The 13029-nt window shown below is 58.2% G+C and overlaps 4 protein-coding genes across 4 annotated transcripts; 1 reads left to right on the forward strand and 3 right to left on the reverse strand.

The window, feature by feature from the left end:
* Positions 1–302: 302 nt before the first annotated feature.
* Positions 303–1088, forward strand: INS49_013684 (uncharacterized protein; the record flags this gene model as incomplete). Its single annotated transcript, XM_043174381.1, has 1 exon — positions 303–1088. One exon carries the CDS (start codon positions 303–305, stop codon positions 1086–1088), a length of 786 nt encoding a protein of 261 aa, XP_043021326.1.
* Positions 1089–1758: 670 nt separating this feature from the next.
* INS49_013685 (uncharacterized protein) lies at positions 1759–2613 on the reverse strand (the record flags this gene model as incomplete). Its single annotated transcript, XM_043174382.1, has 1 exon — positions 1759–2613. One exon carries the CDS (start codon positions 2611–2613, stop codon positions 1759–1761), a length of 855 nt encoding a protein of 284 aa, XP_043021327.1.
* Positions 2614–4272: 1659 nt separating this feature from the next.
* INS49_013686 (uncharacterized protein) lies at positions 4273–5823 on the reverse strand (the record flags this gene model as incomplete). Its single annotated transcript, XM_043174383.1, has 1 exon — positions 4273–5823. The coding sequence occupies one exon, from the start codon at positions 5821–5823 to the stop codon at positions 4273–4275; it is 1551 nt and encodes a 516-aa protein (XP_043021328.1).
* Positions 5824–10508: 4685 nt separating this feature from the next.
* INS49_013687 (uncharacterized protein) lies at positions 10509–13014 on the reverse strand (the record flags this gene model as incomplete). The annotated part of the gene is made up of 4 exons (XM_043174384.1): positions 10509–11438; positions 11506–11908; positions 11967–12837; positions 12915–13014. 4 exons carry the CDS (start codon positions 13012–13014, stop codon positions 10509–10511), a joined length of 2304 nt encoding a protein of 767 aa, XP_043021329.1.
* Between the last annotated feature and the right edge of the window lie 15 nt (positions 13015–13029).

Consider the following 13029-nt stretch of genomic DNA (forward strand, 5'->3'; position numbering starts at 1 on the left):
GGGCCAAGGGATGTGTATATAACCTCTTCGTCCTACCCTCTCGATCTTGGCAAGACCTCGTTGCACATTCACAAGCACAAGATCTCATCTGCACAGACCTCTCCTTCTTCCGCTCCTTGCTACCTTTACCCGGATCTGCGACCAGGAGTCTGCAAATCCGTTTCAGTACCTGTATCTACTGCTTAAACAAGCTTGAGTCTTCGTTTCCAGTTTCGTTTTCGCTCATATCACAGGCCATCCCTCGCCTCATTAATTTTTTACTTGCCTCTATTCCTCACCCAAACACCCAAAGAATCATCAACATGGTCGCCCTCAAGGCCGCAGCCGCCGTCACCCTCCTCTTCGCTCTGCAGGGCGCCCTCGCCGTGAGCCCAGCAGAGTCGTACAGCTCCTCCAAGGTCCGCTCCGCCAAGCACGAGCAGCGCCAGGCCGCGGCGAAGCCCCCCGTCCTCCAGGCGCAGCCCAGCCAGATCCCGGACCCGACGCTGGCCGCCGGCAACGGCAACGGCAAGAACCAGCAGTTCATCACCGGCCAGTGCACCGACTCGACCGACTGCGGCGCCCAGCAGTCCGACCTGACAAAGGTCTGCTGCGCCTCCGTCGTCGACCAGGCCTCGGGCAAGACCGTCGGTACCTGCTCCGGCTCCGCGGTCGGCAACGCCGCGCCCAAGCTCGGGTGCGGCTTTGGCGACGGCAAGGCTAACTCGGGCGCCGGCGCTGCTGCTGCTGCCCCCCAGGCCAGCGGTGGTGCTGCCGCCGCGGCCGGCGGTGCCCAGTCCGGCGGTTCCTCCACCAACGCCGCTGCCGGCTCCGCAAGCTCTGGCGCCGCGTCTGCTGGCGGCAACGCGGGTGGTGCTGCTGCGGCGTCCGGCGGGTCTTGCCCTCCTACCAGCACAAACGATAGCCTCGGGCCCGGCAACGTTGGTGTTCCCGGCAAGCAGTTCGTCACCGGCCAGTGCACCAGTGACGGCAACTGCGCGTCAAACTGCTGTGTGCTCGGCGGCGGCAGCGACAAGTCCATTGCTGTCTGCCGCAACGAGCCTGCCCTCAAGCCTACTGAGAAGTGCGGCTTTACGTGCACCGCCTAAGTGGCTGGGAATGCTGCTAAATCGGCGGGTTCTGCGTACGGGCCGGCTAGTCTGAAGAATTGCCGCGCAATTCACGCTTGTGTTGTACATGGGAGGATGCTTGGGTGATTGTGGAAGTAATCATGCATAGCGGGTGGAATGGTTTGCATTGCTTGGAACATAACTGGATTATTCCGTCAGCTCAAGGCCGGAGACAAGCGGCCGTGTTCACTCTTTGCACTCTTTTCAGTATTTCGTATAGGTCTTAATAATGTCATGATATGCCAATCACTGTGAACTCCAATTACATGAAGTGATGTGCTGGCCGTTCCGATACTCTATTATTCAAGAAGTTTGGTGCACCAGAATATTGTGATATCACCTAGGTACATACAATTTGCCACTCAGGAGTCTTGGCGTCGCCTAATTCAGTTGTGCTGAGAAATGTTGCCTGTGTAAGCGATCGCAAGGCAATTAATGTACGGTGAAGTTGTCTCATCGGGTTCAAACTCAACAAGTCCCTTGTTGCCCGTACATGAATTTCAAAGGATTGACAAAGGGAGGAAGCGCTGGCTATTCTGTCTCACACTCTTTAATCAGTGTCATGATCCATACTGACATGCAGCACATCTGCCGGATGTACCACTCATCGTGGATTCGCGTTTCCAAAAATCATGCACCGGTGTTACTCTCATGAGACATTCGCCAGTCGAATCATCGGCATGTCCCCCAGTATCTCAGGCACCCACGCAACATCATCCTCCTCGGGCTCCTCAAACCGCCGGTCCTGATCGTCCACCTCGACGGTCCCACCCCGGACGTACAAGATAGCCGACCCCTCAGCCCCAGGGCCCGAGTCCACGAGCTCCTCGTCGCCGGGGATGAAGCACTCGTACTCGACAAGCAGGTCGTAGCTGCGCAGCCGCCTGCCAAGCAGCAGATCCCAGGCACCAGTCTCGGCCCCGAACGTGGCCGCGGAATCATCCCCGACGGCGCCGCCGCAGAGGAGGAGGTCGTACAGCAGGCCCATGGTCAGGAAGCCTCCTGAAGCAGAAAGGTCTACCAGCAGGTGCTGCATGTGGTCGCGGCCGTCCTCGTTGAAATCCTCTGATGAGTAGCTCTTGACGACCTCGAGGCGCGTGACGGGCGGCCCGCGGGCGAAGGTGACGCTGAGCCCGCGCCAGCTCGCGGCTGGGCGGAGGTATGCGTCCCTCAGGGCTGTGTTGCCGTCGTCGCCACCGCATGCCGCCCAGGGGAGCCGCCGGAAGGGAAGGGCCACGTCGCCGATGAGCGAGAGGAACCACCGCCTGCTCTTGCGCTCCGCCGATGTGAAGCAAACCGCGGAGCTGAAGAGGGGCGCGAAGGCCTGCGCCAGCACGGGGTTAAGTGAGGTGGCTGTTGATGGGTCCTGGCCCTCGAGCAGCCGGGAGGTTCGGAGCGGGCGTGGCGGATGAGACAGGATCTCCTGGGCGAGGAGCCGGAAGGTCCTGCAGGTTGCCTGTGTCGTGGATCGGTCAGTGGGCTGTTGTTCGCCAGGGCTCGGCATTAGATGTGCGCGCGAAAACACGGAAGAGCGAGGACCACGGAGCGCGAACGGCGGCGCTCCACAGCATTCTTGCTTCGTGCATCTACAGTTTCAAGGACAGCTACTCGGGGGAAGTGCGGTCGGCTGGTGTCTTGCCTGTGAGAGGAGGAAGCTCCGCAGATCGAGGCTGCTGAGGTGCTGCAGCACCAGGATCCGCGTTTCTGTTGGCAGATCTTCGAAGGACCCCATACTGGAATCCTGGATATGGGCAGTTTGGGCTTCAAAATTGAATAGCAGGTTTGTTGTTCTCTTTTCCGCGTGGGGGAGGAGTGCGATGGATGCTGAGAGGAGTTTGCTCCGGCTACCATGTGATAGTGACCATGACTTGCGGGTGCGAGGCAGGGTTAGGGTTACAGCAACCCATTGAATTTGAGAGGCGCTGAGTTCCTTCCTTCCCTTGGTTGACTTGCAAAGGAGTTGCAGGTCACAATTCACTAAATTGAGCGAGTTCATCAGTACTCTACGAAGTAGGCTGATGCTATACTGTACTAGTCCAACTCAGATGTCTTGGATGCATGATCTGCAGTCTGAAGCCTAGACAGGCACATCAACGCTTGAGTTGACATCATCAGGGTCAGGATGCTTTCCAATGGGGGAGACGTCATAGTGTGACTTTATCATTTTGTGAGCATGCATGTCTGTGCCCAGGCCATGCTCGCCTGCTCCAGCATGCTATTTTCTAACAATTCCCACCAGATGGGATTCTTTCTCGGTCTTTTTATCTGCTCTGCTAGCTCCTGCACTAGTCATCGATCATGAGTCGTGTGAATGATCATCGTACTCTCTGGGTATGGTAGTCCCAGATGCGCAAGACTCAAACTCAGCCAAGGCGACAGCTCGGCCGCCCTGTACGTACCCGACCCCGGGTTCAAAACGGATCCCGGATACGCCTCGGCCGATTCCAGGCCCGAGTGTATCGGCCGAGTCGGATCGCCACTTGGGCGTACTTTTGGACGCTGGAACTGATATTCTACCTAGGTACATTGGGATTTCCATGATGGTCACTTTAGGTCACAATGCGGAGAGAAACTCCAGAAATGACACTGAAGGGAAGGAGGCACCGGTGATCGAGTGATCAGATCAGTAAAGATACCTAGGTAACTACGAGACCTCTACTCCTTCTTCACACAGCTTGTCATCAAGCCTCCGTCCCAGTGGCCTCCCAAAGCCAAAGAACTCCATCCCTCAATGAGAGCCTTTCCCAAGTTCTGATAAACCTGGCCACAAGCTGAAGCCTTTCCCTTTCCCAAGTCCTAAAATTCCTGGCCATACGCTGCCCACGCTGATCCATCCGTGACCCAACTCCCACAAGAACCATAACCCTTCCCTCATTTCCTCATGTCACACTGAGTTCGTCTTCCTCTAAAGCCAAACCAAAAAGCTGCACTGCCTGGGGTGCGTGTATGCTCCGCCGAAATAATGCACACAAGTCGTTTTGTCGCGTCTGCGCGCCCTGTGCTTGTTGGGGTATCGATGCTATCGCCTAGGCGCCTCGTGTACGTTTGTTGTTGCATGGAAAACCCAATATCTTCAAAAGCAAACACGTCCTTCTTCCTGCTCCGTCGTGCCTCGTTCCGTTTCGTTTCGTTTATACCCCGCCCCCAGGCTCCCAACCTAGAGTCAATACCTCCGCGCATCACCCTTCCGATGACCACGCCCTGCCGTCGACCCAGCGCCAGGGGCGGATGGGGGAGGCACCACACCAGGCGGCACGCGAGGAGGCGAGGCAGTGAGCATCGCGCGCGAGGAGCTGCTGCTGCTGCTTCTGCCAGCGCCAGGCGCGACCACCAGCGGCGGCACCGGCGGAATCGGGGCCCCACCGCCGCCGGTGGTGACGGTGGTGGTTGTGACGGGCATAGCAGGCGGCCCCAGCACCCCGCTGCCGACCATGCGCGCCGAGTTGGCCAGGTACTGCTGGATGAGGCCGTCGTCGCAGTTGCCGTGCATGAGCAGCTGGTTCTTGAGCTGCAGCACCTCGTCGCGCAGCGACCGCGCCGTCTGCGTCAGCGCCTGGTGCTCGGCGCCCATGGCCCGCTCCGTCGCCTCGAGCTCCGCCACGGCCACCTTGCTCTTGGCACGGCACCGGTTGGCCGCCTCGCGGTTGCGCGCTCGCGGGTCTGGCAGTGGTGGTGGTGATGATTGTTGTTGTTGCTGCTGTGGTCGTGCTGGCATTGTTGGGGGCTGCGAGGATGGCCCCGCTTGGAGAGGTCTGGAGGGGGCGTTGCTCGTTTTTGTCGTCGTCGTCGTCGTCGTCGTCTTCGTCGATGTCTGCTGGTGTTTGGATCTGCTGCTGCCGCTGCTTTTGCCGCTGTTTTTGTTATTGTTCTTTTGGTTGCCGTCGCCGGCCGCGGCCACAGCGGTTGTGGCTGGGGCGATCGGGACCAGCGGAGTAGAAAACCCCGGTGATGAATTGTTTCGATGACTCTTCTTCTCAAGGCTCGTCTCTGGTGGCGCGACGGGGCCGGGTGCCTGCCTCCTCTTCTTGCTGGGCTTATCATCCGCCCGTGGTTCGACCTGCATCCCCAGGTGAATCGGCATGGCTCCCTTGCTGGCGACGAGCGGTCCGATCACACCGGCACTCCCCTTTCCCGGAGAGCTCGGGCTGTGGCTGCTTGCCGGGGTCGACGTGCCAGGTACGCTCAAGCTCGATGACATCGTGGGCCCTCTGGATGTTGATGTCGACGTTAAGCTGCCATCCATCGACCAGGCGGTGCTCACCATGGGCTCAAAGCTGGTCATCCCAGGAACAAGAGGCATCGAAGAGGTATACTGCGGCAAGGACGTGGGAGACACCATGAAGTTGTCTATGTTGACAGAAGTTGCCGGCTGGGCTACCCATGGGTCTTGGTGGAACCCGGCGACACCGCCCCCGCCCGGCCCTGGGGCTGCCGGATGGTCAAAGCGAGCATCCAAAAGGCCCGGGTCGATCGGTATCGCGCTGCTGCTGTCGAATCCGAATGAATTCAATAGTGGCGGGTAGAAGGGCGAGGTGTGGGGCTGGTCGGACGAGTGTGCCTGTGACGCTTGGTGCGGAGCGGAGGGGTCCTCCGGACGGAAGGGTTGGGCTGGTTGTTCATCGCTTCCAACGACATACTGCGTGTCGTCCTGCTGGGATCCTTCTGTGCCCGTGATCTCCAGGTCCTGCAGGGTCTGGAGCGTCTCAAGAGGCATCTCAGGAGGGGATGCGACGGGTGGGTGTGGCTCTTACGCAGGCAGTGCGCGTGGTCGCAATCGGGGTCGAGGCTGCCCGGTAAGTAACAAGCATGCTTCGGAAAACAAGGTTTCGCTTAACGGGCTTGACAGTGGCTCTGTTTGGGATGGATGCTTGATGCTGCTCGTGGGGTTGATCCCTTGCCTTGATAATCGATCGGGCCTCGTCGACTTTTTAACTTTCGAATGCCGGTGCCAGAGAAGGACTGGCTGGAGGTGGCGACCTAAGCAGGTGTCGCAATTGAGAAGCACCGCACCACTGTGTGTGTTGAGAGAGAGGCAACTTCTGGGATGGTTGGACAACAAATGGATGCAACTGTAGCTGCAGCATGGCCTCAAGCGCGTGCTAGGTAGCCGGAAAGAACGTGAGTGGTCGACGCAGGCACTGAAATTCCCCCAAGACAAAGCGTCACAATGGTCGGGATCAGCAAGCCTGGTTTTCAGAATAGGGCACGTCACGGTTGACGGGAAGGCGCCGTGGGAATATGCCGAGGACGCAAGAGTGACCATAGATAATACTGGAGAGAATGTAGGTGCTGGGGCGGAGCAACGCAGGGCTGCCGTACTGATGTTAGCGAGTGTCTTCCCTCTTGGAGCACTCCCGGCCCATCGGTAATTTCTGCAGGGACTATGCCGCCCTGGACCGAGTCGGTCTCGACAACAGCCCACGGCAGCCAGGGCCTGCTTCTAGGAAAAGAATGAATTGTGCACAGAGTCTGAGAATTTGGTACCTTGTTTTAAATTTTCTTTTCTCGTAGACTCTTTGACTGAGCGAGAAGAAAGGGCGCCCGCCGGTTCGCAACGGCGCATCCACCCACAAGGGGTCGCCTAGGGCAGTAAGCTGGCGGGACTCAAGAGTATTGCAGCGGCCGTGAATGTTTCCGCGTGTGACCCGGCGCCCAAGGGGGCAATTCTAGAAGTTTTCCGGGGTTTTAAGGGACCTTCAAGGCTGTGCTCTTAGTGCCCGGCGGACCCCAGAGTCTATTGCAGCCCTGGCGTGCCTGGAAGAGGTTGACGCCTGTGGGGCAGCTCGTCCCTGCAGAGTGCTGGCAAAGGTAGATCAATACTGTAGCCTCGCCGGATCCAGAACCTGTTCACCAGACCAAGCACACAGGAGGACAAGCCGCGACGAATCGGGATATTGGCGTCCCCCTCAGCGTCCAGGACAAGTCTTGACAGATCTCGCAACCGTCGAAATGCGTTCTTGTCTCCAGGTAACAGGACAAGTACTTCGTACCTCCGTAGCAATCACACGAGGAGACACTAGGAGGTAGACTGAGGACGCGTGGCCAATCGCCAGGAAGAGACGGGCGGCGAGGTGTCCGGAAATCCTGATTGGAGGGCCCAGCGGGAGGACGTGATAGGCCAATGCGAGGGGGCCTCAGGGTTTGAGGACCAAATCCAAGTGGACCTTATTCTCCGCCGGCTGATACGATGCGATTGGTGAAGGGATGAAGTATCAGTCAGTCAGTCAGTCAACGATCTCGATGACAAGATGTGCAAACGAAGGCAGCGGGAATAATGAAAAGTCTACATAATTCCCTTGCCTGTCGCGCGCCCGTGGAAAAAACACGTTGGACATCCAGGATTAGGATTTCCAACATTTCAATGTCGCCGGCTGGCAGTGCCCCACTGCATCTGACAGATGTGCTCGATGGGCAGTCCCCTGTGGATGCGCCGTTTGGTGGGTCGATGTGGGTGTTCCCACCCTGTGGGGTGTCTTGTTCCGGGCACCGCGCCCACAGCAAAGCTTCCCTGCTTCCGTGACCAAGTACCCGCAGAAAGATCGACAGGTCTCGGGCTGGGGAACCACCCAGTTTGTCAGTTCTACACACACCCAACGTAGCAAGTGTGTCAGCGCCGTCGACTGGAGTTAATACTCATACCCAGGTAGCTCCCGTCTCTCAAACCGACGTGAGAATCGACGGCCTGTTCGGGGATCGCCACCAAAGCACTACATCTGCCCAGGTGTGTGTGTGTCTGTGTGTCCGTGTGTCTTGATTCTCCTCTTCCATACGTTGCAGCAGGCGCCGCCGGGCAATGGAAGGATCAGGGTAGACCTCACCAGCACTGGAAAATGACCACTCCATCCTGATTTTGGCATGGGAACCTCAAAGGCCGCCGTTTCCCACGGTCATGGTTTCGTCAATAATGCGGACTGCGCCCAGCCGGTGACACAGAACCATGCACAAGGAGAGGGGCCCCCGATGGGCCATCATCGCTGCTCGTCTTCTCGATGCGCGATCCGAGCCTGGTATAATCTTTCCACGTCCTCGATGTACTGCCGGTATCTGGATGATGAGAACACACCAACGCACATCCAAGATCAGGTTTCACGCAGCGGTTCACACATTTACTCCGACCTTGCGCACGGGCTGTTGCTCCTGCGTGGGCGGAAGTCTTGGAGACGATGGATTCACCCGCATCTCGCAACGCATTCCCTAGTTCTCTTCGCTCTCCGCGCCTCATTGACTTCGAAAATCCCCTATCAATTGGCATGGTGCTGACTCGAATGATCCGCAGTGATGGTTTGGATACCACGGAGAAGGCACGTTGCATGTAGGCGGCGCTGTTGCCTGTTCTCTTCCTGGGCATCGTGAAGACCAACTCAATTCAGATGTCACGTCTTGCGAATCTCATATCATCTGTCCTCATCGTGTTCCCTTTCTTCTTCTTCGGGCACTGTTGGGCTAGGCAATCGCGGCATTCCAACGGGGAACAGACCACCAGGGCTTGAGGTCTTCCAGCCTGCTTCCGTCCAAAATGTACCCACCCTCGGCGCCTTCCAGTGCAGGCTCCAACGAGGACCAATAGTTGAGACATGTCTACAGGAGGTTCAGGGCATGACTGTCCTGGCTTGATTGCCCCGTCTTCACCCTCCCCTGGCTTGCATCATCGCAGAATTCCCAGGCACGCATTCGGGAGTACCCAAGTGGTCCCGGCCCACTGGACAACTCTGCGTGCTGGCCGGCTCGTGCCCCAGGTCCGGAAGACGGCACCCTGATGGCTTGCTCATCTGACACCAATCTGTGCAGTTGTACGGCCGACTCTTGATTCAGCTATCAGACCATCAAACTGCCGCATTACTGCACACGACGCCCACCTCCGGCCATGGTGGGTAAGTAGGTTTGCATCGAGCAAGCTTGGCCGAGAAAACGTCGGCATGTTGGCGACCGTCGCTATGTTTGCCATTCACTCCGGATGATTGTGAGTGTAAAGATACTTGGTAGGTGGCACCGAGACCTTTAGGACACAGCATGTTGTTGCCGCTGCTCAATCGCAACACCGCAACAAATGGCGCGATTGACTGAGGCCTCATTTCTGTCAACAGAGGCAATTGTCACTGAGCCGAGCACTTTTCAATGACCAGCAGCGCCAACTTCACGATACTTCAAACACGAGATACTCGAAAGACGAGCGTGATGTCTTCCCACGACCGGAAGCCTCCGCCGGACGCTTCCTAGGCTTTTGCCAAACCTTAAACAGCGCCGCTGCCTCAGAATCGGACTCGGCCGGGCAGGCTCTCAAAGCAGCGGGAAAGAGATGTAACATGCGTGATTCATGGCTGCGGATTGTTGTACAAATGTCAGATCTCAGTCCCTAGGGATCCGCACACCTATGTAGTTCAAAGTTCGGACGACAATGCTACCGGCAACGTCACGACACCTTAAGCTTATTACCCCTTCAAATTTAGAAAATCCAAGCCAGACATGACGCAGGCGATTTAAACCTTTTTTCTCGCTTCCCCATCTCGGAATCTTGAAGCGGTATTGAGTATCGACGGGGCGGTGTTGTCACACGGGTTCCCTCATCGGGAATCTGCCTGCCAGCAAATACTTACTCAGTCCCCGCCGATAGAGAGAAACAGAGAAAACCCTTCCCACCAGAGGGCGTGTGCGGGAGGGCAGCGAGGGAATGAGGCCGGGTGGGGGTCCTCTCCTGTTGGGCATCAACGATCAAGGTTTCATCTGGCCGAATTCGCGAGCCGGATGGGGAATCTCGCGCGTGGATGACCTGGCGATTTGTCAGGGCGGGCGGGCCGCGGGAGGATTTTTCCAGATAGTCAGTTACCTTTCAGGACCCAACAGCAAAGAGGGCCAGTCAGCCAATCCCCCTCTCCCTCCCAGGCAGGTAGTTCAGTAGGACCGACTCGTCTGTTCTCCTCCCCTCCCCGCTCCGCCGCCCCCCAAGTAAAACCCTCGATCCCAGCGTAGACCTACTGTTAGGCCAACTTTGTGAGCGCGCTACGACTTTGTCTGTTCGGAAACGAGAACTCTAGCAGCCGTGTCGAAATGCTACTACAACCCGCTGCGAAATTCCCACGGCACAATTGTGCAGGAATTTGCGCTCTAAATGACAGCTCTTTTTGTCGCTTGCGAGCACATTGAGGTTCAAGAAGCCACATTGAGAGACTCCAGAACCTGAAGAAACACAACAAATCCTGGCAAAATCAAGCACGGATTCGTGGAAAGAACCTGAACACTCCCAATGTCATCGCGTAGCACTAATATATTCCAGTAGTACCATGGCTAAGGAGAAATCACTTATGCCCATACTACTGACCCGGAAGACTACGCATCCATGATCCGATAGAACCACCATTCAATTATGCCTCCACACGACTTTGGCAAAAGCACAAACATCCATCAAATCTCATACACCCCCTCCCAGCGAATGTCCCTGCTGCTCGAGCCAACATACACGTCGTAGCGCCCCGGTTGCACAACCCAGCTCTGTGACACCACGTCCCAGACGCTAAGGTCGCGCCTCGTCAGCTCGAAGGCCACGTCGGCCTGCTCCCCCGGGGAGAGCTTCACCTTCTCGAACCCGCGGAGCTGCTTCGCGGGCCCGTCGGGGATGCCGACGTACAGCTGTGCTATCTCCTCGGCGGCCACGGAGCCCGTGTTGGTGATCTCAGCCGTCACGGTGGCTGCGACGTCCCATATCGAGTCGCTTGTGATGACGCGCTGCGACAGGTTGCTCGGCACCGGTGCGGACTGGACGGCGCCGCCTGAGTACTCGAAGGTGGTGTAGCTCAGGCCGAATCCGAACTCGAAGCGAGGCTCGATGTTATTAGCATCGAAGTGGCGGTAGTCGATGTAGACCCCCTCCGTGTAGTTGCACTGCGGGAAGTGGTCGTCTTCCGAGGCGGGCTTGCACGGCTCGTACAGGCCCCCATAGTCGCTCTCGTTCCGGGCGAGGGTGTACGGCAGCTTCCCGGACGGGGATATCTCGCCGTACAGCAGGCTGACGAGGGACTCGCCGATGTCCTGGCCGGGAAGGTGCGCGATGATGGTGGCCGTGACGTTCGGGTGCTCGATCCACTGGTCCACCAGCCGGATGCCGGCGGCGTGGATGACAACGATGGTGTTGGCGCATTTGGACGCGACGTTCAGCACCAGTCCATCGCTGAAGTCATCGTGCAGCCCGTCCCGGTCCCAACCCTCGGTCGCCATGGCGTTGATGAACACCAGGCAGGCATCGGACATGGGGTTGACGAGCGGGTTGCCGGAGCGCAGGTCCCAGTTCAGGTAAGTTCGGGTCTCTTTGGCGCGCTGGGTCAAAGCGCCGAAGGGCTTATTCCTACTAGTCAGTAGAGTCCTTGATAATCCAAAAGCAGAAGGCTGACTGGGCAAGACTCACAGAATCGATGTACGACGGCCCGTTGGAACCGCTTCGGCCACCCGCGAATATGACCCCATCGTAAGCTCGCTGTGAAAAGTGCGCCTCGAAGCCCAGGACCGCGTCGGCCATTTCCGGCTGCGATTGGTAGCCAAGCTCAAACAGCTTGTCGATGTTTTTCGTCGGCGGCGCTTGAGCATCGTAGCCGAAGACGGACAACATCTTCGGGTTCTGAAGTGGTAATGAGTTGTTGACGTTCTTCACAAGCACATGTCCCGCGGCGGCTCCTTCGAGAAGCACTTGGTCTGCATCGGGGCTTCGTGCGTCAATGAGCTCATGTGGCAGGCTGAGGTTCTGTATACCAATCCCAGGACTGGGGAAGCTCGTGTCGTTCTGGCCGAGCAGATACCAGGCTGCGAGGATCCTGACCGCGAGCCCGTGTAAGCATATATGAAACTACAATGAGGGGAGTTCCTGCTCACCTGTGAGCCATATCATCGATCCTTTCCTCGGTGACCGAACCATTCTTCACTGATTCGGTCAGATTGGCAGCCCAACTAGTTCCATTAGGCATGATCATGTCGAGCCCGGCGAGAGGCCCAGCTATACCACCAGTCCTGGCGTTCCAGTCCGAGACGACGAAACCCTGGAACTCGAGCTCCGTCTTCAGAAGACCGTTCATGAGCTTGCTGTTCTGGCAGCCGTACGAATTGTTGACCCGATTATAAGAGCACATGACACTGGCAGCGCCAGCCCGCACGCCATCCACAAACGGCCAGAGATACAGCTCGTGCAACGTCTTGTCATCGATGTTGGACGACGCGGCCTCGGTGTCGTTGTACGGCCGCCGCCAGGTCTCTTGCTCGTTTGCGATCAGGTGCTTCAGGTTTGCGATGACCCCGGCGTCCTGGATGCCCTTGATCGTCTCCGCATTCAGGGTCCCGGACAGGTACGGGTCAGCAGCAAAGCCCTCCCAGTTGCGGCCGCCGAGGGCGGTCCTCCCCAGGGGCCCGGCGACGGGCCCCAGGGCGACGTTGGCCCCCTTGGCGCGGAACTCCCTGCCCATCTCGAGGCCCCTCCGGTAGGTCAGGTTCCTGTCCCAGCTGGTGCCGACGTGGATGCCGCTCGGGTACGAGTTGGTCAGGTCCGCGGCCCTCACGCCATTGCCCGCGTCCTGGAGGCACAGGCCCGGCCACCCCAGGCGCGGCACGCTGCCTGTATTCCCGCTGCACGTGTTGGCGGGGTTGGTGTGGCCGCCCGTGACGTTGAGCTTCTCCTCGAGCGTCATCTCGCCCACCAGGGCCTCCGCGGCGCTGAAGGCGGACGCCCAGCTGCCGAGGCCTTTGGCATGGGCTGTTTGAGGGAACCGAGAGACGGGTTAGCCGGGGACCTAAGAGACGAAGGGAAAACATGGTGGTGTTTTGACCTACGGGCTGGGTAGACAGGCGGCGACTGGCCGTAGAAGTCCACATCTGTGACAGCATGGCCCAGCGCCAGCAGTGGCAGGAGATGCGTGAGCGTCAGCCGCATCGTCGTTGCATCTAA

This window comes from Diaporthe citri (genome assembly GCF_014595645.1).
Source record: "Diaporthe citri strain NFHF-8-4 chromosome Unknown scaffold_7, whole genome shotgun sequence".
Classification (NCBI taxonomy): domain Eukaryota; kingdom Fungi; phylum Ascomycota; class Sordariomycetes; order Diaporthales; family Diaporthaceae; genus Diaporthe; species Diaporthe citri.